This window comes from Leuciscus leuciscus (assembly GCF_965113295.1).
Source record: "Leuciscus leuciscus genome assembly, chromosome: 2".
Taxonomy (NCBI): Eukaryota; Metazoa; Chordata; class Actinopteri; order Cypriniformes; family Leuciscidae; genus Leuciscus; species Leuciscus leuciscus.
In genome coordinates this window covers 55,774,723-55,801,904 of record NC_138726.1, presented here as the reverse complement: position 1 = coordinate 55,801,904, position 27,182 = coordinate 55,774,723, and the positions used below count along the sequence as shown (strand labels likewise).

Sequence of the window (27,182 nt, the reverse complement as noted above, 5' to 3'; positions counted from 1 at the left end):
ACTCAGCGCGTATTTAAGCACAGGGCTGCCATGCGCTCATTGGATGGCTTTGCTTCAGAGGCATTTGATTGGTTATTGTCAGGCGTCTGTAAATGACAGTTGGCCAATGGCTGTACGCCTCCTGTTTTCAAAGACGAGACAAGAGTTTGTGGTTCCCGCCCGAACATCCTTTGTTTCTCTTTGTACATGAAAAAAGAATAGGCGAAATCAGGTATAAATTTGTACAGCAAAACCGGTGATTGATTTTAAAATACTATTGAAAGTGTAGAGTTGGACTTGTGGCACTAATAGTAAAAACTGAGATAAATACATTTCCTTAACCACGTTGTGTTTCATTTTTTTGTAATGATATCAATATATCAGTTTAAATGTTTAGCCATGCCAATAAAACTATATGCACTTTCATAATACATCCAGATAATAACATTAAAATGATCTATGGACATGCATTTCTAGTCAGATTTTAAAGAATTAAAAAAATACCGTCATTGAAAATAAACTGATTTATTAATAGAATCTCAGACACTAGAGCTTTGGTTTTCTTAAGACAACTCTCTCTACATACATACATATACAACGAATTGTATGGTTGTCGTATAGTTTCTCGCATGGTATAGTAGTACAACAGTCAATTTATGGGCATTCTTCTGCCTTTTTTTTACCGTTTTATCAAACGAACTTCAAAAAAAAAAAAAATCAATAGAAAGTCAAATAAAAATCGGACGAATGCAAACACTCTTTCTTGGAGAAATTGGGTGGCTCTTAAAAGAGCCTTTAGTTTGAAGATAATCTTCAGTCAGTCTACTTGGCCTTCGCGGGCTTCTCGGTCTTCTTGGGCAGCAGCACGGCCTGAATGTTGGGCAACACACCACCCTGAGCGATGGTCACGCCACCCAGAAGCTTGTTCAGCTCCTCGTCATTGCGCACCGCCAGCTGCAGGTGTCGAGGGATGATGCGGGTCTTCTTGTTGTCCCGAGCGGCGTTTCCAGCCAACTCCAGAATCTCAGCAGTCAGGTACTCGAGCACAGCGGCCAAATACACCGGAGCTCCGGCACCGACGCGCTGGGCATAGTTGCCTTTGCGGAGAAGCCTGTGAACACGGCCAACGGGGAACTGCAGTCCCGCCCTAGAAGAGCGACTCTTGGCCTTAGCGCGTGCCTTTCCACCGGTTTTGCCACGTCCACTCATTTTCAAGAATAGTTACTACAACACACTGTTCTGACGAAATTAACAGAATGAATAAAATCAATGAACTCACATACTGTATTTAAACGAGAGTGCCTGTCGCCTATTGGTTTAGACTGTGATAAGTTTCAAACCAATCACTGAACTTCCCTCCAAAACCCAACCCCCTTTTTGGAACGATCACATGTATTGACTAGACACTGACAAAAGAGACTCATGTTTGATAGAAAATTCACAAAAATGGGTATTATACACTCTTCCTACCAACAGTGCTTCACCTTTCACACACTATATTCTGTGCACATTGACTAGATCTGATACTGTAAAGAATTATTATCCTATTTTAATATTGGAATTGAATCACTGCCATTGTTGTTGTTTGTATTGTCACATTTCTCCAGCATATTATGTAGTGTATATATTCTGTACTGTTAATCAACATCCTATTTGGACTGTGATCACTGTTTGAACCATCATAAGCTTCTTGGCCTTTTTAATCAATTTCTTATGAATAAAATTGGTTTACATGAGTTTTACCTAAACTTGGTGACTTGGGTGAAAGTCACATCTTAGTTCTTTGATTCCAGAATTAACTAATCATTCAAATACATGAGTTTTGCTCTTTACTCGGAGTCAGTGGTTGGCTCTTAAAAGAGCCGTTGAGAAACAAACAGTAAGGTCAGATTTATTTCTTCTTGGGAGCTGCCTTTTTAGGTTTGGCTGCTTTAGGCTTTGCTGCTTTAGGTTTCACCGTTTTGGGTTTGGCGGCCTTTGCCTTTTTTGGGCTCTTGGCTGCCTTTGCCTTTTTTGGGCTCTTGGCTGCTTTCTTAGGAGTTGCTGGTTTCTTGGCCTTCTTGGGGCTCTTCGTTGCCTTTTTAGCGGCGGGTTTCTTCACCTTCTTCGGCGATTTCTTAGCGACGGGCTTCTTTGCTGCTGCAGTTTTGGGCTTCTTAGCGGCTGTGGGCTTCTTGGCTTTAGGAGCCGCTTTCTTGGCTGGCTTCTTCTTGGTCTCGGCTTGTTGCTTGTTGAGTTTGAAGGAGCCCGAGGCGCCGGTCCCTTTGACCTGAACGAGGGTGCCTTTAGTCACCAGGCTCTTGATGGCGATCTTGACGCGGGAGTTGTTCTTCTCCACATCGTATCCACCGGCAGCGAGCGCTTTCTTCAGGGCGGCGAGGGACACACCGCTCCTCTCCTTGGATGCGGACACAGCCTTGACGATGAGCTCGCCGACGCCTGGACCTGCTTTCTTGACTTTCAAAGCGGACTTCTTCTTGGGCGATTTAGCCGGGGCGGCAGCAGCGGGGGCTGGGGCGGTTTCTGCCATCTCTGTCTCTGGTCTGAACTGTAGTATTACAAACTCTGATTTCAGTAATGTTTTGAATAGCGCTCGAGCGGCGCTGCGGTCTTAAATAACACATGAGAACCTCGTAGACTCAACCTGCCCCGCTCGGTTTCTGTTGCTCGCTGACGCTTGTGTTTTCTTCTCTTACATTTGGAGCAAAACTGGAGCTGTTAAATACTTTGATTCAGTCAAAACTAAGTGAACACCAAGCAGAGGTTCTGGGCTTTCATTAGAGACTAAAGAACGCGAAGAGGAAACGTTACTTTTGCCTTCGTCAGACCAAATACAAGGCGAGCATCAGCCGCGGGGTGAAGCCGCGTGCAAATCTGATGGATATTTTTAATGAAAAAGATAATAAAAGTTTGAACGCGTCCTCTGTGTGTTTAGCTAACAGTCTGAAAGAGACTTTAATGAAATCAGCATCAGTGATGGGAGTTAGGAGGCTCTTGTACAGCTGTTGTTTTGGGCAGCTTGAAGCACACAAACATCATCCGGAGTCTCAACAGTCTGTCTGTGACTCTGTTTGGCCATTATCTTCGGTCAGCAGAGTATCCATATTTTATCTCATTAAACACGTTAAATACATCGTTGATGTAGGCCAACATCATATCACGACATAAACATTTAATTGTAATGTTTGCCTCCTGATTCGCCATTCATCTCCTATATGGAACAATGTGAATAGAAATGATGGAAATTGTTGCTCATTTAAAGGAAGGGACAGCACAGGTCATAATTTCCTTTTAACCACTATACATGCTAATTCACAACATAGTCAGGTATGTACAATGGGCCATTATGTTTGATATATTTATTAAGACAGATTGTTTTTCTTTTTTAAATGATGGTGTTGAACTGAAATGTTGAGGATAATTAATTATTGTTGCGTTTACTGGTCTCTAGAAGTGTCTTGTCTGGTTTGTTACAGTTTCAGCCAAATCACTGCATCTTGGTCTCACTCGGATTTGCTCAGACTATAACAGAACAAATTTAATGATGTTAAAACAATTTAAACATTTTGTTTTGCTGCAGGTCTCAGTTTTGTTGAAGTTTATTCAACCTCTTATGCCTAAATTTAGGGGCTATTCCAATTTGAAAACATCAGGGACTGAGGCCAAAATATGTAACATTAATCTAGATCATTAAATGCAAAAAAAAAAAAAAAAAATTTCACTTTGTTTAATTGTGCCAGTGTGCCATTTGCATTGATTTGTAAAGGGACAATTCTTCTACAGAACACAAGATATTTCGATAGTAAGTAAGCAGTTTAGTGACCACTGACTTTCATTGTATGGACACAATTATTTTCTTTAATATTCCACAGAAGAAAGAAAGCCACTGAGGTTTGGAACAACATTAGGGTGAGTAAATGATGACAGAAATCTTGGGTGAAACCCTATGACACACAAATACTTTGAAACACAAATAAGCCTTTAAATGATAAACCTGCTGTACACAATCTACTAGATGCATTCTGTCGTCTCATTGATCGTTTAGACAGACTATCAAGTCAAATTTGTGATTTTATATTATTCAAACATTTTGAAAAGAAGAAATCTGAATGACAGATCATCTGCTGAGCAAAGACATGAGTCACAAACAGATAATATATGTGAGTAATGTAAGTGAGCAGTGTAATGTAAGTTAGCAATGTAATATAGGTAAGCAGTGTAATGTAAGTGAGAAATGTAATGTAAGTGAGCAGTGTAATGTAAGTGAGCAGTGTAATATAAGTGAGTAATGTCTCCACACTCACTCACTTACAAACAAACATCTTTTTTTCGCCTATCGTGCGTCTACTCTACACCCCTACCACAAAAAAAAAAATTACAAAATAAATAAATAAATAAACGGATTATATCCAAGACTTCAGTCATAAATTAGTATTAATATTGATAGCATCACTGGTAGCTTCGTTGCTAACTCACTGTCCATCTGTTAAAATGGCGAATATATCAGATGTAAGTAGTCTACCTTTTGGTGCAGGTGAGGACACATTTGAGCTGCACGCACTGCAGTCTGAGCTGGAAGCTGTTGAGAAACAGATCCACGACCTTTTATTGAGACAGGCCGAGCTGAGAGACCGGTGTTTGGCTCTTGAAACATCACGCGCCGATGCACACAAATCAGTGTTTAACGTTACTAACCCGCTGACTCCGACCGCGTCTACTCCGTGCGTTCCTCAGCATCGGTCGCAATCAGCCATGGTCTCGTTCACTCCGGTGTTGTGCCGAATTTCGACCCCCTGCCAAATTATTACCCCCCTCGTTGAAGTCAGTACCTGATTGCCTAATCCTAACCCCACCCCTAATCCTAACCCCTCCCCCACAACTAATCCTAAACCTACCAATACTAGGGGGGTAATAATTTGGCGGGGGTCGAAATTCGGCACAACACCGGCTCCAACACGCCACCACGAAGCCTGGGTGGTTCCGCAGCGGAAGACGCGAGTCAGGTTTAGACCAAGACTTTCTCCGACCCTCCCGGTTTTCGAGTTATCCACACAAAACCGCTTCTCCCCTCTACGCGAAACAGAACGCGATGCTGTGATCATCGGCGATTCCATCGTTCGGCACGTACACGCTACGTTAGGTAAAAGTAAGGTGCACAGTCACTGCTTTCCTGGTGCTCGTGTTTCTGAAATCGCTGCTCGCGTTCCCGAGATCCTGAACGGTGACGAGCGCGTCGGAACTGTGGTCCTGCACGCGGGAGTGAACGACATCAGGCTGCGCCAGACGGAGATTCTGAAGAAAGACTTCAGGAATCTAATCGATACGGTACGTAGCACATCGCCTGAAACAACGATCATTGTGTCAGGACCGCTTCCCACGTACCGATTAGGGCATGAAAAGTTCAGCAGATTATTTGCGCTAAATGAAGGGTTAATGTCATGGTGCAATGAGCAGAAACTGCTCTTTGTAAATAATTGGAATCTGTTTTGGGAGCGTCCTAGGCTTTTCCGTGCTGATGGCTTACACCCAAGCAGATTCGGAGCGGATCTTCTGTCAGATAACATCTCCAAAATGTTAAATACCCTTTGACTAGTAACCAAAAGTCCAAATCAAAGTCTCTGCTGCACCAATTTAACTGATATAAATACTAGTGTAGAACATTGCATAGAAACCGTGTCTATTCCTCGTTTAGTGAGATCAAATAATAAATCTACTGCAGGATCTAGGAAAAATCGAATTGTTATTAAAACAGAAAATGTTGCTATTGGTAAACAAAAACTATTTCTAAAGCTAGGTCTTCTAAACATTAGATCACTCACACCTAAGGCAGTTATTGTAAATGAAATAGTCACAGATAATAGCTTCGATGTACTTTGCCTTACTGAAACCTGGCTTAAACCAAATGATTATTTCGGTATTAATGAGTCTACTCCTCCTGGAAACTGTTATAAGCATGAGCCCCGTCTGATTGGTCGTGGCGGAGGTGTTGCAACCATTTATAAAGATATTCTAAATGTTACTCAGAAAACGGTTTATACGTTTATTTCATTTGAAGTACTTGTACTAAATGTTACGCTCTTAGATGTTAGAAAAACATCCCTATTATCTCTAGCCTTGGCTACCGTATATAGACCGCCAGGGCCTTACGCTGATTTCCTAAAAGAGTTTGCAGATTTTCTCTCAGACCTATTAGTCAATGTCGATAAAGCATTAATTGTTGGAGATTGTAACATACACGTAGATAATCCAAATGATGCGTTAGGAGCTGCGTTTACAGATTTATTAAATTCATTTGGGGTCAAGCAAAACGTCACCGGACCAACACATCGTCTTAATCATACACTCGATTTAATTATATCACATGGAACCGAGCCAACCGATATAGTTATCATTCCACAAAGTGATGATGTCACTGACCACTACATGGTAACTTGCATATTACGTACTGCTGTAATATGTCATGCGGCGCCGCGTTATCAACCAGGCAGAACAATCCTCCCATCCACCATAGATAATTTCTCAAATTGCTTATCTAATCTGTCTCAGCTGCTGCCTGAACCCAAACAAACAGATGAACTAGAAGAACTAACTAGCACTATGAGCACCATTCTCTCTAGAACATTGGATGTGGTTGCACCTATTAAATTAAAAAAGGTCAGAGAGAAAAATAAAGCACCATGGTATAACAATACTACGCATGTTTTAAAGAGAGAAACCTGTATTTTAGAGCATAAATGGAAACAAACTAATTTAGAGGTCTTTAGAATCGCGTGGAAAGACAGTATGTCACGTTATAAAAAGGCCCTAAAAGCGGCCAGGGCTGAGCACCTCCGCAAACTAATAGAAAACAACCAAAACAATCCAAGGTTTTTATTTAACACCGTGGCTAGACTAACAAATAAACAGACGAAGACCGCCAGGGCCTTTTGTAACATATGAAATATGATTTTCAAAAGACAGGTTGCAATCGAGTATAATACCCAGGTCTTTTACTGTAGAGGATAAAGTCCTCTATGAAAGTCCTCCACGGGTGACCCGAACAAAATATCCCGTTACAGTTCAGTAGTAATGATTTCATGAACTTCTTCACTGAGAAAATAGAAAGCATCAGAACCACAATTGTAAACGTTCAATCTTCAATCGCGCCTTATAATTCAGCTTCAATTATCACCCCGCAAGAACAATTACAGTGCTTTACAACTATAGAACAAAAAGAGTAAAATAAACGTATCACTTCGTCTAAAACAACAACATGTTTATTAGATCCTAAACCAACTAAACTACTGAAAGAAGTGTTACCTGTAGTGGAAGAGCCTCTCCTCAATATTATTAACTCGTCTTTATCTTTAGGTCATGTTCCAAGAACATTTAAACTGGCAGTTATAAAACCTCTCATTAAGAAACCACAATTAGATCATAATAATCTAGCAAATTATAGACCCATTTCAAATCTTCCATTTACAGTATGTCTAAAATATTAGAAAAAGTGGTGTCTGCTCAACTGGGCTCTTTCTTGCAACAAAATGATATCTATGAAAAGTTTCAGTCTGGATTCAGACCGCATCATAGCACTGAAACTGCGCTCGTTAAAATCACAAATGATTTACTTTTAGCTTCTGACCAAGGCTGTATCTCAATACTAGTTTTACTTGATCTTAGTGCTGCGTTCGATACTATAGATCATACATTACTCTTAGATCGACTACAAAATTATACTGGTGTTCAAGGACAAGCACTAAGCTGGTTCAAATCATACCTATCTGACCGCTACCATTTTGTCTATTTAAATGGAGAAAAATCGATCATAACTCCAGTAAACTATGGAGTGCCGCAGGGATCTGTATTAGGCCCTCTGTTATTTTCCATATATATGATGCCACTTGGAAATATTATAAGGAAACATGGAATTAGTTTCCATTGTTATGCTGATGACACTCAAATATATATTTCATCACGGCCAGATGAAAACGTTAAATTTTCCAAATTGACAGAGTGTGTTAAAGATATAAAAGATTGGATGACGCGTAATTTTCTTTTATTAAATCCAGACAAGACAGAGGTAATACTTATCGGTTCAAAAAACCGCCCACAAAACCTCGCACAATACAACTTTAACATCATAGGATGTCCTGTTACTTTATCCTCTACAGTAAAAGACCTGGGCCCGTATTCATAAAGATTCTAAGAATCCTCTAAGAAAACTCTTAATTTAGCTTAAAAACTTTTACGTAGGAGTCTTAGCTTAAAAGCGATTCGGGACCGATCTGAGAGCAACTCTGAGTAAGGAAAAGACAAAAACTTTCATCTTAGTAAGGAGGCGGGGTTGACCCCGTTGCTATGTATGACACAATCTTTTGAAGACTGTGATTGGTTGGTTGTCCAAGAAGAAAAGAAAAAAAAAAGTGATTTTAAGTATAGGGTCTATTCTAAGCCTTCACTTTGAAATTACATGCGTAATTTTTCCTATTTGACCGTTCTCACACACACACACACACATTTTATATGTGTATATAAATCCTTTTTTTTTTCTTTTTTTTACCATGCTGTTAATTTCCTATAAGGTATTTGATTGGCTTAGAATGATAAAAATTGTTCCACTCTTTCCAATTACACTGATTGCTGGCATGTCTATTTAAGTGGTGGTTTGAATGTTGGTTTTAATGTATCAAACATGGAATTTTCCCAGTTGCCAAATATCGTAATGTAGTGATTACTTTCATTTCTGGCGCTGTGCTGTATCAGAGATGTTAGCGTGTCTCCAATAAGATCAGTCACAAACATGATCCCTGCACGATCTAATCTATAGCGTCTTCTTAACTCACTGTTATACATTGTCTACAACACATTTCTTCTCCCTCTTCGTCTTTCTGCCATTTTCTCCTCTGCTAAAGAAACTCTTAAGCCTCTTAAAAGTCCTCGTCCGTGCTCCTAACAATTTTGAGCTTAAGACCTCTTTTAAGGGTTAAGATGCTTTCTGAATTACTTTTTTCTTTACTAGGATTTTTTCTTTAATTTTAAGAGTAAACGGCCACATTTCTAAGAATTTTCTTAGAATTTTGTCACTAGGAGCTACTCTTTGCATTAAGATTCTTTATGAATACGGGCCCAGGGTATTATACTCGATTGCAACCTGTCTTTTGAAAATCATATTTCATATGTTACAAAAACAGCCTTTTTCCACCTTAGAAACATTGCTAAGCTACGTAATATGCTATCAGTTTCTGATGCAGAAAAGTTAGTTCATGCATTCATGACCTCGAGACTGGATTACTGTAATGCTTTATTAGCTGGTTGTCCTGCATCCTCAATAAACAAGCTACAGTTAGTCCAAAATGCCGCCGCTAGAGTTCTTACGAGATCAAGAAAATATGATCATATAACACCGATTTTATCATCACTGCATTGGTTACCTATAAAGTTCCGTATTAATTACAAGGTATTGCTACTGACTTATAAAGCCCTAAACGGCTTAGCTCCAGTCTATTTAACGGATCTTCTATCACCCTATAATCCATCGCGCTCTTTAAGATCACTAAATTCAAGGCTTTTGGTCATACCTAGGATATCCAGAACCACCAAAGGAGGGAGAGCATTTTCACATTTGGCTCCAAAACTCTGGAATAGTCTTCCTGATACTGTTCGTTGCTCAGACTCGCTCTCCCAGTTTAAAACTAGATTAAAGTCGCATCTCTTCAGCCAGGCATTCATATAATCCTACAGATCAAACTACAATCCGTCCTCTAGCTCATAAATGCCAGAGGAGAACTGGCCCCCGACCAGTGTTGGGGAAGTTACTTTTAAAAAGTAGTGTTTGCTCGTTACTCGTTACTTTTTAAAAAAGTAATCCGTTACTTTACTTAGTTACCCCGTTTGGAAAGTAACTTTTTACGTTACTCGTTACTTTTACGTTACTTTTATGTTGCTTGACTTTGGGCAGAACCCAATATCTGTTCCTAAATATGTAGACATAAAGTTATACAATGGAGGACATAGGCTAACAGGTAATTATTTTGTGCTCTTTATTATAAAAAATAGTATCAATTTCAAAAGAAAAAAAGTCCTTCTCATTGGCGCTGCTGTGTGCGGCAACTTTTATTCTCAGCCGGCTCTGCATCATGGGGTAGAGTGCGACACTCCGCGATGAGCCGTGTGCTCGCGCCACTTCTCTCCGCTCCGCTTCCCCTATCCACCGAACTTTAAATTTCGGCAACAGCCAATAAAGCTTCCCTGCTCTCTAACACCGGTGCGAATCGTGTCTTGATAACATAGGACAAAATGATATAGAAGACATAAGCTTAGTTTTCAGACATACGACTCACTCTATCAAGGGAGTAGGAGAAAAAAAAGCGATTTTGAGAGAAAAAAATTTTTTTTTGTTTAAAAGTACACATATTCAAGCTTTCTATATATTTCTCAGGTCTGTGAGACAAGTAGCTTATGAGTTTCGGTTCATTTACAGTATGGAGAGGAGCTCCAGTTCACGCGCTGGTGCCATCATGATTATTTTGCATGCCATATTTACTTATTTATTAAAATCAGGCAATTAATTGGTTGGTAAAACATTGATTAAAATTAAGATACAATTAATACAAAACGAAATTCGTTTTAAAGAAAGTCTTTCTACAAAAACAAACTTAATAAAGTGGTCTAAATCATGTCTGCCCACTCCATTTATCTCCCGATATATTGCACAAAATTATGATCTTACTCACGCTTTTCACTTTTCATATAATCAACATAGATTAAATTATTTATTTATTTATTTTATTTAAACATAAATATGAAACTAAATAGTTTTCTTTAATTTACTTCTTATTTAATTCAGCCAACTGGTTGATAAAACATTGATTGAAAATAAGATACAATTAATACAAAACGAAATTCACTTTAAATACAGGTTTTCTACAAAAACAAACTTAATAAAGTGGTCAAAATCATGTCTCCACACTCCATTTGTCTCCCGATATATTGCGCAATTTTTTTATTTAATTTAATTTAAACATAAATATGAAACTAAATCGTTTTCTTCAGTTCTCAACAGTTCTCTTCTCTCAAGCGCGCAGCTGAGGCAGTGTCGCTGTCAAATATATCCATGGGAAAAGTAACGTTGCGCCGAATTGAAAAAGGAACTACGTTTCGTTACCAAATTTTTAGTAGTAACGCGTTACACTACTTTTTACCCAAAAAAGTAGTTACGTTACTGTAACTGTACTGTAATTTTAATTTAATACTGTGAAGCTGCTTTGATACAATCTGTATTGTGAAAAGCGCTATACAAATAAACTTGACTTGACTTGACTTAATGTAATGTAAGTGAGCAGTGTAATGTAAGTGAGCAATGTAATGTAAGTGAGCAATGTAATATAAGTGAGTAATGTAAAATAAGTGAGCAGTGTAATGTAAGTGAGAAATGTAATGTAAGCGAGCAGTGTAATGTAAGTGAGCAGTGTAATATAAGTGAGTAATGTAATGTAAGTGAGTAATAAGTGAGCAGTGTAATTTAAGTGAGTAATGTAATGTTAGTGAGAAATGTAATATAAGTGTGCAGTGTAATATAAGTGAGTAATGTGATATACATTACTCACTTATATTACACTGCACACTTATATTACATTACTCACTTATATTACATTTCTAGTAGTGTAATAAGTGAGTAATGTGATATAAGTGAGTAATGTGATGCAAGTGGGCAGAGTAAGATAAAATTTTATAACTGGCCTATATGAATGAGAAATGTTCTTTCCACTGACAGAGTGATGCAATTTCATGACATATATGTTTCTACTGATCTGTTGAATATGTACTGAATGCGTAAAACTCCAGGTGTTTTATATTTCAAGCTAACACATCTCCACTGACATTATTTCTATAAAACGGCAAAATTGGTCAACTTTTTGTTTTAAAAGAATAGTACTAATAAATAATAAAAATGCCACCAGGACCCTTTGCTTATGATGCTAATTTCAGATGGAATATCTTTAATAAGAATAAACAAATCAAGCAGTGACATTTTCCAAACTGATGTATCCAAAATGGTCAATATTTATGATAGTGTCTTTATTCATAATATTTCTTTTATTAATTATTCTCTATATATTATCATTCTTTTACATGTTTTTGAGTTCTTTAATTTCTTTATATATATATATATATATATATATATATATATATATATTACTGTATGCTTTATGTTTGATTATTTCCAAACGTAAGATCTTTGGTGTCTCTTCTGTGCTGTAAGATTGAGTGAGTGTGATTTCCATCATCTATCTTTGACATTTGACCTCTGACCTAGCCGTTACACCAACTATGACATATTGGCTATGACTTCTTATTAGACCAAAGCAAGCATAAGTTTAAGAGGATGTAAGTTTCCTGCATAAATATTCATTGCTTTTATTTTGCTCTTCACCTCTACTTCTGCTTCATCTCTTCTATCTATCTATCTATCTATCTATCTATCTATCTATCTATCTATATATATATATATATATATATATATATATATATATTATTCGTATTCTTATTCTTATTTTAGGGTGAGAAGCTCGGTCACTCGAGAGTAGCTCAGAGTAGAGCCGCTGCTCCTCCACATCGAGAGGGGCCAGCTGAGGTGGCTCGGGCATCTGTTCCGGATGCCTCCTGGACGCCTTCCCGGGAATGTTGGTTCCCCGGGGGAACCAACCCGGGGTCCCGAGGAGACCCCGGGGAAGACCTAAGAGGGACTATGTCTCCCGGCTGGCCTGGGAACGCCTCGGTGTCCCCCCGGAAGAGCTAGAGGAAGTGTCTAGGGAGAGGGAAGTCTGGGCATCTCTGCTTAAGACTGCTTCCCCCGCGACCCGGCCCCAGATAAGTGGAAGAAGATGGATGGATGGATGGATATATATATTTTTTTTTTTTTTTTTCAAATTTTATTTTCGACAGTCTGCCTGGATCCCATTGCACCACAAACATTTGTGAGCAGCCGCCTACATCTGTCACATTCCTGTTATTAATCTCAGTTCAAACTGATTAGAATCATCCACAAATATAAACAATTTGAAAAAGGGCCCTCAAACTCCTAAGATTGAGAGGCTACTGCTTAACATTTATGAATTTGCTAATGTTAAATATATAATATAAATATATATATATATATATATATATATATATATATATATATATATATATATATATATATATATATATGAAGAGTTCAGATGCAAAAGCCTCTAAATGCCATCTGAAATTTTCTTCTAGAATGATCATTTTTATCAAGCTCGCATATTTAAATTCAATAACTTCACTTAAAAGGCAATGAAGATTACCTATTAATTATCATTTGAGTCAAATTACTGAACTTAAATACACAAGCTTGATAAAAATGATCATTCTAGAAGAAAATTTCAGATGGCATTTAGAGGCTTTTGCATCTGAACTCTTCATATATATATATATTGTAGGAGGATTTACAGTCAAAGACCCAGAACCAGGGAAGACCCGGAGTCAGAATTATAATTAAGTCCTCTACTGCCATCTGGCAACATACCCTTTCTTTGGACATTTCTTGAAATTTGAAAATAAACATGAGCTCTGATTGGTCTTAAATTCATGGTAGAACCTGGTGGTAACCAATGATATGCTTTGATGACATCACATGACACTACACACCCTTGCACTGTCATTCTTTTCACACACTTTTGATGACTCCAGTTGCTGAAGAAGTGCTTGTGAATATGTGAAGATTTTCCAAAATTTTTCATATTTCTTCAGAATATAAAATTACATGAAGTATCTGGGGTAAGTTCTAATCTTTTTTCAATCATTGTTACATTGTTTTGATACTACTATTACCTTTTTATTCAATAAAATAGGTATGTTGCCATATGGCAACATTGTGCGGTAATGGAACCTGTACCGTACCCAGATCAGATCCAAGAAGTGGTACCACCGCATTGTGTTCCACTTCTTTGATCTTACAGTGATGCAGGCATGGTTGCTTTACCGCAGGGACTCTGATGCCATGGGAATTTCACAGAAGACACAATTGAGCTTACTGGACTTCAAGGTCAATGTGGCACTCTGCCTTACACAGGTCAACAAGGGCACCACCAAACGAAAAGGTAGACCCTCACAGAGTTTGGAGGTCCGTATAGAAGAGAAGCGGCACAAAGGACCCACTGCCCCCCTTCCACTAAGCAGCATCCGTCTTGACCGCTTTGATCACTGGCCAGAGATGGGTGCACCAAAAGGAAGGTGCAATAGTCCTGGCTGCAAGGGCATCGTCAGAGTGGTTTGCTTTAAGGCGTTTCACATTGAGTAGTTTCACTTGAACAGTTCTTATGAGTTTGCGTCAGATGTTTTGTAAATGTTGTTGAAATAATCGTTTCACATTGTTGAACAGTTCTTATGAGTTTGTGTCAGATGTTTTGTAAATGTTGTTGAAATAATCGTTTCACATTGTTGAACAGTTCTTATGAGTTTGTGTCAGATGTTTTGTAAATGTTGTTGAAATAATCGTTTCACATTGTTGAACAGTTCTTATGAGTTTGCGTCAGATGTTTTGTAAATGTTGTTGAAATAATCGTTTCACATTAACAGTTCTTATGAGTTTGCGTCAGATGTTTTGTAAATGTTGTTTAAATAATACTTTGAAAATTAGTTTCATATTTTGTACACAAAGCTCTTGAAAACATTTTAAATAATAAAAACAATTTCATTTCTAAAAGAAAGGTCTGTAATCATCTATGAATTTCATGTCATTTTGGGAGAAAACACATCAGGGCTGTTCCATTGTCGCACAATGTTGCCATATGGCAACACACCCAAAAGTACCCCCCGAAAAATAAAATAAAAAATATATAAATATGTTAATTTGAGTCTATTTTATATATAATAAAAAAACACTGTAACATTTTTTTCCATGATTGCATAATAATGCGTGCAGTAGAGGGTTAAGTGAAGAAAAGTTTTACTGAAGATAGTTTGCAGTTTCATCAGCAGAAGTCAGCTTCAAGACTCACACAGGAGTTCATAGGCCACCCCGCTTACAGTTACAAAAATTACAGCAGTTATACCCTACACCAAGGTCTAAGCTGAGTCTTTGCTTCAGGTTGAATGATTTTGATTGGCTAAGAAATATAAACATAGTAATTTTCCACACATATACAGATATACATATATACACTCTGACCCTGAAGTTAGGCACGTTGTGACCTTCCAGGTTGCAGATTTGTGTTGCTGGGCGCCAGACTGTCCAGAACAACAACTCAAGTCAATCTCCAATAATGCCAGTGGTATTAGCCAGAAATTACCCTTAAACTATAGACTTAAATGACCATAGTCAATGACAGATGCATGTATTGACACGTTAAAGAATAATTCCATAATTCATTTCTGGAAGCCGTGCGAACTGTTCCTGCATGCAGATATCAAACACAGACATTAAAGAACACATGAAAAGAATATTTCAGTAATCACACTGGTAACTTCTATAACACAGTAAAATCTCATAAGCTTAGAAAAGTAATTTAACTCATGTGATATTTAGAAAGAAAAATATTGATTAATACCTTGATTATAATCACTCAATAGGTATTGAAGCATGCAGTGGATTCCAGAATCCATCGCTTTCAAAATATATATAAATAATCTATGTTCTAACCTAAAAAAGTTGGTTAAAATACTCTTATTAATGAAAAACTAACCTGAGCTAAAACAGATTGTAATACTGTTCCACCAAAATCAACAAGAATGTTAAACAGCAGTATTTATTCAACTATTGAAACAAAAATAGTGCAGAAAAATTGAAGCTCTTTTTGAAGACAACATGTGTGGCTCTTAAAAGAGCCTTTGTGTTGTGTGTTGAGCTGAGCTCTACTTTGAGCTGGTGTATTTGGTCACAGCCTTTGTGCCCTCAGACACGGCGTGTTTGGCCAGCTCTCCGGGCAGCAGCAGACGCACGGCGGTCTGGATCTCTCTCGATGTGATGGTGGAGCGCTTGTTGTAGTGAGCGAGACGAGACGCTTCACCGGCGATGCGCTCGAAGATGTCGTTGACGAAAGAGTTCATAATTCCCATCGCCTTGGAGGAGATCCCGGTGTCGGGATGAACCTGCTTCAGGACTTTGTACACGTAGATCGCATAGCTCTCCTTCCTGGACTTTCTGCGCTTCTTTCCGCCCTTTCCGGCGGTTTTAGTGACGGCCTTCTTTGAGCCTTTCTTGGGTGCAGATTTCGCTGGTTCAGGCATGATGCTTCAGTCAGAAATAATCAAAGCACAATAAAGCTTTGTTGCTACAGGCGGGCTTTTATCCACCGATCTATGCTAATTTCCAAAGGGAAGTACGTCCTTCTCTGATTGCTAGTTTTCCTGAACCAACCCACATAATGTTTTCATTGGCTACATTAAAAGTTCCCTCACTTGCAGGACATCCAATCACAGGCTTTAAATGTTGATCCCGCCCATCGCCTCATGTCCTACTACCATCCCCCATTCTATCATGTTTCTTTGTTTCATTTTCCCGCATTTTTCGGAACGCAATGCAGTAAAATATTGAAAGTACAATATTGATGATTTCAGTTGTTTAATCAAACTGAAAAACATCAATACATAATTAAAATACATTAAAACATATTTCATACTACAAAAACACAGATCATCACATTACCTACGATTATCTCATACATTATTCTTAGGAATCGGATGAGATGTTAAACTGAGGTCCTGGCTCTCTGTGGTCATTAAAAACCCATGGCACTTCTCGTAAAAAGTAGGGGTGAGTCCTGAAGGCCAAATTCCATCAATTGGCCTTTGCCAATCATGGCCTCCTAACAATCCCCTTCCTTTGAATTGGAGTTTTAAACCACCACCACTTTTAAAAGCCCAGGGGAATGTCTCCTTTAATAAAGTTTAAAAATAATGACATACATATTATCTTTATATTAGAAATTATATATATATAATTTTTTTTTTTTTTTTAGTTGACACCACCTATTTTGTCATGTCCCTCACGGCCTTCTATAAAAGTGTACTTGGGATATGAATAATAAAATTAGAAAAAAAGTCCATACATTTTGCCATTCCCATGAATATCTATCTGTGCTTTTTTGCTGGTAATGTTTTTTTTTTTTGTTTTTTTTTAGTTCATGATTATTCACTAAAATCACATTATTTAGTTCCGTCCCTCATTAATCCCTCAACCCCGTTACACAAATCATTCTCCCCATAAAAGTAATGAACAGATCCTTATGTGACATCAATAACAGGAAGTAACATCATAGAAGTCTTCTGAACAACACTGTGTGTAGACACAGAAGTTACCACCTTCTTTTATAACTATAACTTATTTAGAATTGTGATATTGTGGTTGTCAAGCTCAACCCTGTTACATCAAATAAAGATAGAATTCTATTACTTGTGAAAATGATCTTTGTTATTTCAACAATATACATGATTTCTTAATACCACGTATGCCATGTGCTCTCCTGTTATTCACTACATGTAGAGCAGTGGCCATTTTCGAGCAAAAAATCACAACCCCGTCATGCTCAAAACCCTGTTACTTTTTTGCCACGAAGCGCACACACATGCAAAAAAAAATTAAAAACACAAATACATGCTCGTACACACACACACACACACACACATCAATAAAGCAGAAAAGTAATATGTTTTATTTTGATGACCTATTTAGTCAATAATGTTCTAATGTATACTAAGTTATTGTTGTTTTTCCTGCAGTCGGGTTAATAAAACTGAGTTACAATTGCAATTTATATCTGTTGTTTTTCTTGGTTCCATAATGAAATACAGTGCTTATAGAAAATCTTACAGTGAATTTGAGTAAAAAACTATGTATATGTATATGCTGTATTTGTCTCTTCAACCCCGTTACCATCTTCAACCCTGTTACCCTAGTCTCAATCCTGTCACACCTACATTTTTATTAATTATTTTTTTAAAGTTTATGAATAAGTAATTTAATGTTTGTTGAAACAAAAATGATGAAGTTGCTGTCACAAAAAGTGCCCATTTCAGGCTTTCGTATAGCATAAGGGTAATATTATATGTACATTTTACATTTCCAATTACTGAATTAGTATGAGAGACATCTGATTAATAGAAAAATGTTGATTTCATTACAAATATATTTTATAATCATATTCAGAGAGCTCCCATAGTGTCCATAATGGGGTTGAAGACTAATAGTGCCCATATCTTAAAATAATTAGTATTTGATGCCTGAGGTGGGAACATATGTTTTTCTGGAAGTTAAATGTAATTAATGTTGTGGGGTGTTCAGAAAGTAATACATGAGTAAAAAATCTAAAAATGTGCAAGTCCAAATCGTACCGGTTTCGTGGAATGACTCAAATATTGTTAGAAGGCACTTCAAAATTGTGCATAAATCCCCTTCCATTGAATTGGCTCTATAACTCTCCTCTCCACCTATAGCTGGTGTGTCCCGAGCGCACTGACGCCGTTGTACTGTGGCTCTAAGGGGAGGCTACACAACGACGGTGTTTGAGGAGAGATCCATGATATGAATTGAAGCGCTTTGGGTGTGCAGTAGTACATTTGAAAGCGCTATATACGTGCCTCATTCATTTAATAATTCAATTTAGAATGTTATAACGCGTATTAATGAATCACACCATGCGTGTAAGATGCAACTTCATTTCATTTTAAGCCCATGGAAACTTGTTCTTTGTGTGTAAATGTGGGTGGCTCTTAAAAGAGCCGTTGGTGTTTTTCTTCGTGGATTTCTTAGCCCCCGAACCCGTACAGAGTGCGTCCCTGTCGCTTCAGCGCGTACACAACATCCATGGCGGTGACGGTCTTTCTCTTGGCGTGTTCAGTGTAAGTCACAGCATCACGAATGACGTTCTCCAGAAACACCTTCAACACACCGCGAGTCTCTTCATAGATCAGGCCAGAAATACGCTTGACGCCGCCACGTCGAGCAAGACGACGAATAGCGGGTTTAGTGATTCCCTGGATATTATCGCGAAGAACCTTTCGGTGACGCTTAGCGCCTCCTTTCCCGAGACCTTTACCGCCTTTTCCTCTTCCAGACATTTCAACAGATACTCTTCAATTGACAACAACAGAAAACAGAAAAAAGCTGTGTGGAGAAGAGTTGTTTATAGTCGGCTAGCGGACCTAGTTGAAACCAGATGAATGGGCGGTTCTACTAAACGTCATCCGACACGCTACTCTCCGAGTGGAGGGTCGGGCGGTTGAGAACGCTGGACTGTGATTGGAGCATTGATGGAGGGAAGTGACGTTGGTACTGGAAGTGACCCGGAGATGGAGGAAAATTCTAGCAATGCTTTATAAAAATATTGAAAGTTTTGTGATATTATATCCAAACACTACAAAAAGATTTCCTGTACTGAGATAAGTTTGCCAGGGCTGCCCTATTTTACCGTTTTTATTCCTGCTGGTGGTTGAATTATTGTCATTACGTGTACATTAGATGTAGTCCTATTATTAAAGGATTGTCTATTTTTGGCAAGGAAATTCGAGTAACTCCATTAGCGGATGATACAGCTCTCTTTTTGAGAGACAACCATCAGATTGATAATGCTATAACCAATGACCAATTTTCAGCTGCTTCGGGTTTAACGCCTAACAAATCTAAATGTGAAATCTTATGTCTGTATCAGACTGAAGAGGAAAAAAAGTTTAATATACCTGTTAAGAATTGTGTAAAATATTTAGGTATTCATATCTGCAAAGATCACAAGGAACGTCAACAACTTAAGTTTTCACCTAAATTGAAGAAAACTAAAACAATACTGAATTTATGGCTTCAAAGAGACATTTCTAATTTAGGAAGGATTCTTTTGACTAAAGCAGAAGGTATTTCAAGATTTGTCTATCCTGCCCTCTCTCTTAATGCACTGTAAAAAATTCAAAAGTCAAAATTTTCTAGTGACTGGTCACATCTATAAGTGCAATTCTTGTTGCAATAGTCTGTTAACATTGGCTCAATGAGAAATAATACGTCAGACTAATTGAAAAATTTAGATATGATCTAGAAATTTTTGACTTGGGGATGTAATTTTTTTTTTACAGTGTGTCCATGATTCAATATGTAAAGATATAAATACCATATTTACGAATTTTGTGTGGAAAAACAGACACCATCATGTAAAAAAAAGCAGTGTTCTCTGGTTCTAAGGATGAAGGTGGATTTGAACTTTTGTACTTTTGGGACTTGAATTAAGGTGAAATGTTTGAAGGAATGTTTGAGAGCACCAGAGTCCTTATGGTACTTCATCCCCAACAACATTTGTAATAGTGTAGGAGGCCTACAATTTTTATTGAAATGTAACTTCAATATTACAAGATTGCCGCTAAAACTATCCCAATTTTATCAACAAGCTCTTTTGGCCTGGAAGCAGTCATTCTCAAAACTTTTCTCCACACAAGTCCATCTTATGGAAAAATGAATGCATCACTAAAGGGAACAAGTCACTCTATTTGCAGAAATGGATCGGTAGAGATATTATCTTTTAAAATTACTTTTTGATTGTAATAACCAATTACTTAACTATGAATCCTTTCTCAGAGAGAAGGCATTCCCGATAACGTTCAAATAATATAACTACATTTTTAAAACTATACCTAGTGGCTTATTAGAACTAATGAAAAGTTATAAAAAAAACAAAATTAAGTTCCTGGCTTTAATTTTACTCTTTATATAAACGGTATGGATATTATGAGCAGCAATTGGACTCTAAATGTAAAGAAAATAAATTTTTCTGGAATTCTCACTTTACTGAGATTGATTGGCATGGGGTGTGGCTTGTTCCCTTTAGATTTTGTATCACGAACAAAGTTAGGGAATTACATTTGAAAATATTGCATAATATATATCCCACAAACTTGTTTATCTCAAAATTCACGCCTGTTGATAATTGTTGTAGCTTTTGTAAGACAGAACAAGAATCGTTAACTCATCTCTTTTATGGTTGTTCATTTTGTATTAAATTCTGGAAAAGTGTTGAAAATGATATGGCATCTAAAACAACACATACAATCACACTTGAAGGGAAACAGATTATTACCTATTTTGACTGTAAAGATAGAAATGTATGTAATATTGTAAATCTCTTTATTTTACTTGGTAAGTTCCATTTTCATAAAGAATTTTTTTTCAAATCAAGACCATGTTTTAAATTATTCCAAATTTAAACTGACATATTCTGAGTCTCTTAAATTAGTAAAAAAAAAAGAAGAAAAAAAAAGCTATGTTAATAACTGATATATAATAAATACTTTTTTTTTAATATAAAAAAATCCTGTTATCCCTAAGTTTGTAAGTCTGTTTTATTATTATTATTATTATTATTATTATTTCATACTTGTTATTAATTTTATGTTATGTGTAATTTGATGTATAATCTTTGTTTATGGACCGTGATGACTGAATGTATGTAAATTGAATTCTAAATATTCAATATAAAAAAATATTTAAAAAAGAGGAACATTCTAGCGGTAGGAATGCAGGAGTAAATCATTGGAGGAAAATTGCCAATCGTAAGAGAAAGAAAACTTGTAGAAACGAATTCGTGAAAAAGCCAGGATGCAGGTGTGGTGAAGCGACGAGTCCCACCTTAGGATTGTGAAAAGGGCAGGATGCCAGCATGGACTAGCAAAGAGGATTTTAAGGCATTGATGAAGTTTGCTGATAGTAATTTGATTAATCCACTAAAACTTACCATGGCATTAAAAAAAAGTAGTAGGAGATATACAGTAGAGAGTGCCAAGACTCTTCTAATTTTCTGTAAAACTGAAAAACAGCAGAAAGTGGCACAGCGAATAAAATGCTTGGACAATTGGTGAGTTTTACAATGCCGAGTGACAGAGTTGGTAGGTTGGTAAAAGCTTGGAAGAGCCAGGACATTTTTAATAATAATAATGTGTTACATTTATATAGCGCTTTTTCTGAGACCTCAAAGCGCTTCACATAGAAGGGGGGAATCTCCTCAACCACCACCAATGTGCAGCATCCACTTGGATGATGCGACGGCAGCCATATTGCGCCAGAACGCTCACCACACACCAGCTTACTGGTGGAGAGGAGACAGTGATGAAGCCAATGAGTATATGGGGATGATTAGGAGGCCATGATCGACAGAGGCCAAGGGGCAAATTTGGCCAGGATGCCGGGGTTACACCCCTACTCTTTTTCGAAGGACATACTGGGATTTTTAATGACCACAGAGAGTCAGGACCTCGGTTTAACGTCTCATCCGAAGGACGGATGTAAATCCCAAGTCCCAAAAGTACAAAAGTTCAAATCCACCTTCATCCTTAGAACCAAAGAACACTGCTTTTTTTTTACATGATTTTAATGTAAATCCGATTGTATTCGTCTGAAAGAAAAATGTCATATACATCTATGATGGCTTGAGGGTGAGCAAACCATGGGCTAATTTCATTTCTGTGTGAACTATCCCTTTAAGGGTAGTAATCTTTGGAATTCTAATTGAAGTATCCACATATACTGTGAGCAGCGTGTCGGGGGCTAAGGTGATTGAAGCGAAAAGACTGAAATGTGTAAAGTAGATATTCTTTCTGTAATGCTTCAGTTTGCTGAGGAAAGAATGCCAGAGAGAGTGTACATTGGATATGTCAGTTATGTGGTAAGAGCATATGTACCACCTCCAATCAGATGTTTTAAATGTTAAAAATATGGGCATGTTGCTACAGTCGGTAAGGGAAAACAGCAATGTGCTAGATGTAGTGGTATCCATGATGACTATGGTAAGCGTGAGCAAGGGACACAGCTAAAATGCTGTAACTGTGGAGGTGAACACAGTGCTGGATTTGGGGGATGTGTTGTGCATAGGGACGCTGTAAAAATCCAGAACATCAAGATGAAAGAGAGGATAGGCTATCATAGGCAGTTAAATAGGTGAAACAGTAGTGTTGGGGGTAACTCATTACAAGTAACTTGAGTTAAGTAATCAGATTACTTTTTCAAGTAACATGGGTGGTGGTAGCGCAATGGATAAGACACATGCCTTTGGTGTGAGAGACCCGGGTTCGAATCCACTGTGAGACACCAATGTGTCCCTGAGCAAGACACTTAACCCCTAGTTGCTCCAGAGGCGTGCGACCTCTGACATATATAGCAATTGTAAGTCGCTTTGTATAAAAGCGTCAGCTAAATGAATAAATGTAAATGTAAATGTAAGTAACTAGTAAAGTAACGCATTACTTAAAATTTACAACAAATTATCTGAATTACTTTTTCAAATAAGTAATGCAAGTTAGTTTGTTTTCCCATTTATTGACTGACAGCTCTCCTGTCCTCATGTTGAGACAAATCGAAGTGCAGAGGCGTTGTGTGTAAACATGATGGTTATTTTAGTTCTAGACTAAATGTGAGCATGCTCATCTCACTTGCAAAAAAAAATAATAAAAAAATCAATATTCCTCAAAATGAATAAAATAAGTGAAATGCAGAATCAGAATACTATGCAAACCTCCAATAACTAAATATGTTAAATAAAACATACATTGTTATGCATTTGATCTCACTTTATTGACCAATGTACTTGCTTCTGACCATTGATGATTCAGTTAAACCACAAGCAAAAATGACTGTCGATTTGTTTAGTTTTTATTGGTAAAATAAGTGTTAACCTTTTTTCTCCTTCATCCTATTCTTCTGTTATCCAGAATAGCAGCAGCTGAATGGTTTATTACAGCTGCATGCGCCCTCTACTACACTAATGAATATGCATTTCCTTCAGCCTGAGGCTTATTATTTCACTTTTGGTGTGAAGGGGTCTTTACATTAACCAAAAATATAAAAAAAATTGTTATAAATAAAAAAAACAAGCCAAGCCCAGGTGAAATAAGTAAAGAAAAATAAATGTAACATTACTTTTATATAAATAAATAAAAAGTAACTAACGCAATTAGTTACTTTTTAAGGGAGTAATGCAATATTGTAATGCATTACTTTACAAAGAAACTTTCCCCAACACTGCGAAACAGAAGGAAGATGATCAAGGAAAGGATCCAACAGTCTCAATGAAGTAAATCCCCATCACAACATAGTTTAGATGAAGACTTTTTAACAGTTGAGTTCATGGCATTTTTAGCTGAGGTAATAAACTACACTGTACAAACGACAGCAGAACTGAGAGGATCAAAATAATTAATATCTAAATAAATCATAATTAAGGCAGCTGAAAAACATCTACAGTTTGAGGGGATCAGTCTGGAACAACTAAATGAAAAACTGAAGGGTCAAGTAGTAGATTCACAAGCAACATTTGGAGGCTCTTAATGGTATTATTAGTACTACAGTGTAATGCAGATTAACAAACAATCTCTGTAACTTTAATTTCCTATTATCAAACTGTAAAGCTACTTTGAAATAATCAATATTGTTAAAATCGCTATAAATGAAGGTGACTTGACTTGACAAGAAATATATAATGATAAATAATTTAAAGTATTGTAGTTGGGAAAATTATTGGAAAAATTAAAGGAAGATATCGTTTCCATTGTGGACAATTATGTAGCAAAGCAATTCAAGCTAGAAATAAGGCTTTTAAAAAGGTTAGGAAGACATATATTTGATGACTTCATTCTATGAAGCACAAGCACAAGCCAATGTGAGACGGGTAATTCGAGCTGCTAAAAAGAACTACTGGAGAAGTTATTGTGATTCTTTAGGAGAGAAAATAGATGTCAGTGAAGTACGGGGTATGATCAGAAAGACGGGTGGTTTCAAAATAAATTCTGGTCTACTTGTTCTGAGTAACGGGGAAAGAATAGCTGTGACTAATGTTGAAAAAGCAGAAATGTTAGCAGAGGTGTTTGTTAAAGTATTAATGATAACATATCAGAAGAAATGAAAATAAATAGAGAACAAAGTAGAAAGGAACGTCCAAATATTATGATGGAGAAAAGACCTTATAATGATCATTTTGATGTGTAATTTTCATTACTTGAATTAAAAAGAGCTATTGGGGGAGTTATGCAAACACTTTTTAATAAAGTGTGGAGCACAGGGAGACTAACTTTTTCGTGGAAACTGTTTTTTTATCCCTGTATCAAAGCCAGCCAAGATCAAGCATGATGCTACAAATGATATACCTATATACCAAATTTGCGTAAGATAATGGAACGTATGATTGTGTGTAGATTCAATTACATTTTAGAAAGGAAAGGGATTATTTCACCTCACCAGAGTGGCTTTCATAAAGAACGCAGGTCATTAGATGCTGCCATATGTTTAGAGACATACATAAGAAAGGCTCAAGTCAATAAAGAGGTGATAGTAGGCATATTTTTCTATATTGAAAAAGCTTTTGACATGTTTTGGAAGGAGGGACTGTTAATAAAGTTGGAACAATTAGGGATTGAAGGCAGAATGTTTAACTGGGTTAAATTAGATTTTTTTTCTTAATAGGTAAGGGTTGGATCATCATATTCCAGAATACATCAAATAGATAATGGTACTACAAGGAAGTGTATGCAGTCCAATTTTATTTAATATCATGATAAATTAAGTTTTCAAAATAGATATAGGAAGACCTCTCTATACTGATGATGGAGCAATATGGAAGAGGGGTCGTAATGTATCACATGTGACAAAAGTCTTACAAACAGCGATTAATGAACTGTCAGTTGCTAAAACTCAACTAGTCTGTTTTGCGAAGAGAAATCATATCCCTGAAATAAAAGTAAAACTATACGGTAATGTATTTGAACAAGTTAAAGTTAAAAGATATTTAGGGATATGGATGGATTCCAGGTAAACTTTCAAGACACAAATACAGATATTGTTAGAAAAATGAAGAAAAAAAAATATATATATATATAAAGATATTTGCAGGAATGAAATGAGGAGCTAGTCGAAAATATTTACAACAAATGTATTGTCCATTGATCAGGTCAGTAATTGATTACGGATGTGTTATTTATGGATCTGCATCAAAATCCTTGATTAAGAAAGTTAAAACAGTTCAGGCACAATCATTAAGAATATGTTGTGGGGCTTTTAGATCAGTTTTGATTGGACAACAACTAAAGATGCTATCTGGGCATTACCGAAATTTCAGTACGTCTCTCTATTGTAATACCAAATATTCCTCCTTGGTTGCGTCCTACGCCTCTAGTAGATTTGTATCTACAATATAAGAATAAGAATGAAAAATCTATAGCTAAGAAGGTTGTCTGGCAGTTATGTGAAGCATATTGTTCAAGACTATATATTTAAAGATGGGGCAAAGTAAGTATTCAGACAAGGACAACCAATTATGCATCCATTTTTACATCAGAGTTGGTAGCAATTTTGTTGGCTATTCAATGGGTGGAGGATGTTAAGCCAACAAGGGCATTTATTTGTTCAAACTTGGTCCGCTTTTAAATAAATGTATTACATGGGGAGTCAACAACAAGACCAGAATTAATATATGAGATACTTATTAAAAAAAAAAAGAAAAAAAAAAAATAGACACTCAGGAGAGTCAAGAATACAGAGAGAAATACTTAGTTCTCTAAATAACAGGATTGGAAAGTAGAATTTAATCTACATATGGCATAATTATTACTTTTAATTATTTTATTTTTTAATAGTGCATTTTATTTAAACCCCATTTATTTACAGTATGAAATATTTAAAAAAATATATTTAAAAAAAAGTGTACTTTAACACTTCAAGCAAGTGTAACCCATTAGTAGGATTTATCACACAGAAAAAGAAAAGGAAGACAAATATGTATTTGGGTCTGAGCTCACCAAATACATATAATAATGTACATCTCAAATAGAGTCGCCAGATGACGGTATTCCTCCACAGTGGAATCCAGCGCGGTTCTCCCTCACTGCGCGAACCCAACACGATCACCAAGCGTTGAAACAATCCAAACTAATGCAATAAAACAGTTGAGACATACATTTAGAAAAATATTGACGACGATGGGTTAAATTAACGATAGCAACACATGTAGCTCACATCTCTCTCTTCAGTGAGCTGGCGCGCATGTGACGTCAACACCCATCAACGCAATTCTTTATTATTTTCGTCCCTCAGCGAAAACTAAATAAGAAATATTTAAAAAAAAAATATGTTTTAACATTTCCTGCATTAGGCGAGGAAAAATATAAAATACAAATGAAAATACATATATTTCGTATTTATTACAATATTCCGCATACGATTATGGAACCACCATGGTTTTGAA

The 27,182-nt window shown here is 36.8% G+C and overlaps 4 protein-coding genes and 1 long non-coding RNA gene across 5 annotated transcripts in view; all 5 read right to left on the bottom strand.

Annotated features, from left to right (window-relative positions):
* LOC309493358 overlaps window positions 1-27,182 on the bottom strand; it is a 171,389-nt gene that overhangs the window by 111,354 nt on the left and 32,853 nt on the right. The window lies entirely within an intron of this gene.
* LOC309493299 (histone H2A-like) lies at window positions 489-1,243 on the bottom strand. Its single transcript, XM_082162474.1, has one exon. It carries the CDS (start codon window positions 1,186-1,188, stop codon window positions 802-804), a length of 387 nt encoding a protein of 128 aa, XP_082018600.1. The 5' UTR covers window positions 1,189-1,243; the 3' UTR covers window positions 489-801.
* Window positions 1,836-2,587, bottom strand: LOC309493277 (histone H1-like). Its single transcript, XM_082162449.1, has one exon. The coding sequence runs from the start codon at window positions 2,507-2,509 to the stop codon at window positions 1,871-1,873; it is 639 nt and encodes a 212-aa protein (XP_082018575.1). The 5' UTR covers window positions 2,510-2,587; the 3' UTR covers window positions 1,836-1,870.
* On the bottom strand, window positions 14,913-16,249 carry LOC309493318 (histone H2B-like). Its single transcript, XM_082162493.1, has one exon. The coding sequence runs from the start codon at window positions 16,207-16,209 to the stop codon at window positions 15,835-15,837; it is 375 nt and encodes a 124-aa protein (XP_082018619.1). The 5' UTR covers window positions 16,210-16,249; the 3' UTR covers window positions 14,913-15,834.
* LOC309493327 (histone H4) lies at window positions 18,623-19,087 on the bottom strand. The gene has a single exon (XM_082162500.1). The coding sequence runs from the start codon at window positions 19,036-19,038 to the stop codon at window positions 18,727-18,729; it is 312 nt and encodes a 103-aa protein (XP_082018626.1). The 5' UTR covers window positions 19,039-19,087; the 3' UTR covers window positions 18,623-18,726.

Excerpts from the sequence above, each read along its gene's own strand:
- LOC309493299 (XM_082162474.1), bottom strand. The coding sequence starts at position 1,188 with ATGAGTGGACGTGGCAAAACCGGTGGAAAGGCACGCGCTAAGGCCAAG.
- LOC309493277 (XM_082162449.1), bottom strand. The coding sequence starts at position 2,509 with ATGGCAGAAACCGCCCCAGCCCCCGCTGCTGCCGCCCCGGCTAAATCG.
- LOC309493318 (XM_082162493.1), bottom strand. The coding sequence starts at position 16,209 with ATGCCTGAACCAGCGAAATCTGCACCCAAGAAAGGCTCAAAGAAGGCC.
- LOC309493327 (XM_082162500.1), bottom strand. The coding sequence starts at position 19,038 with ATGTCTGGAAGAGGAAAAGGCGGTAAAGGTCTCGGGAAAGGAGGCGCT.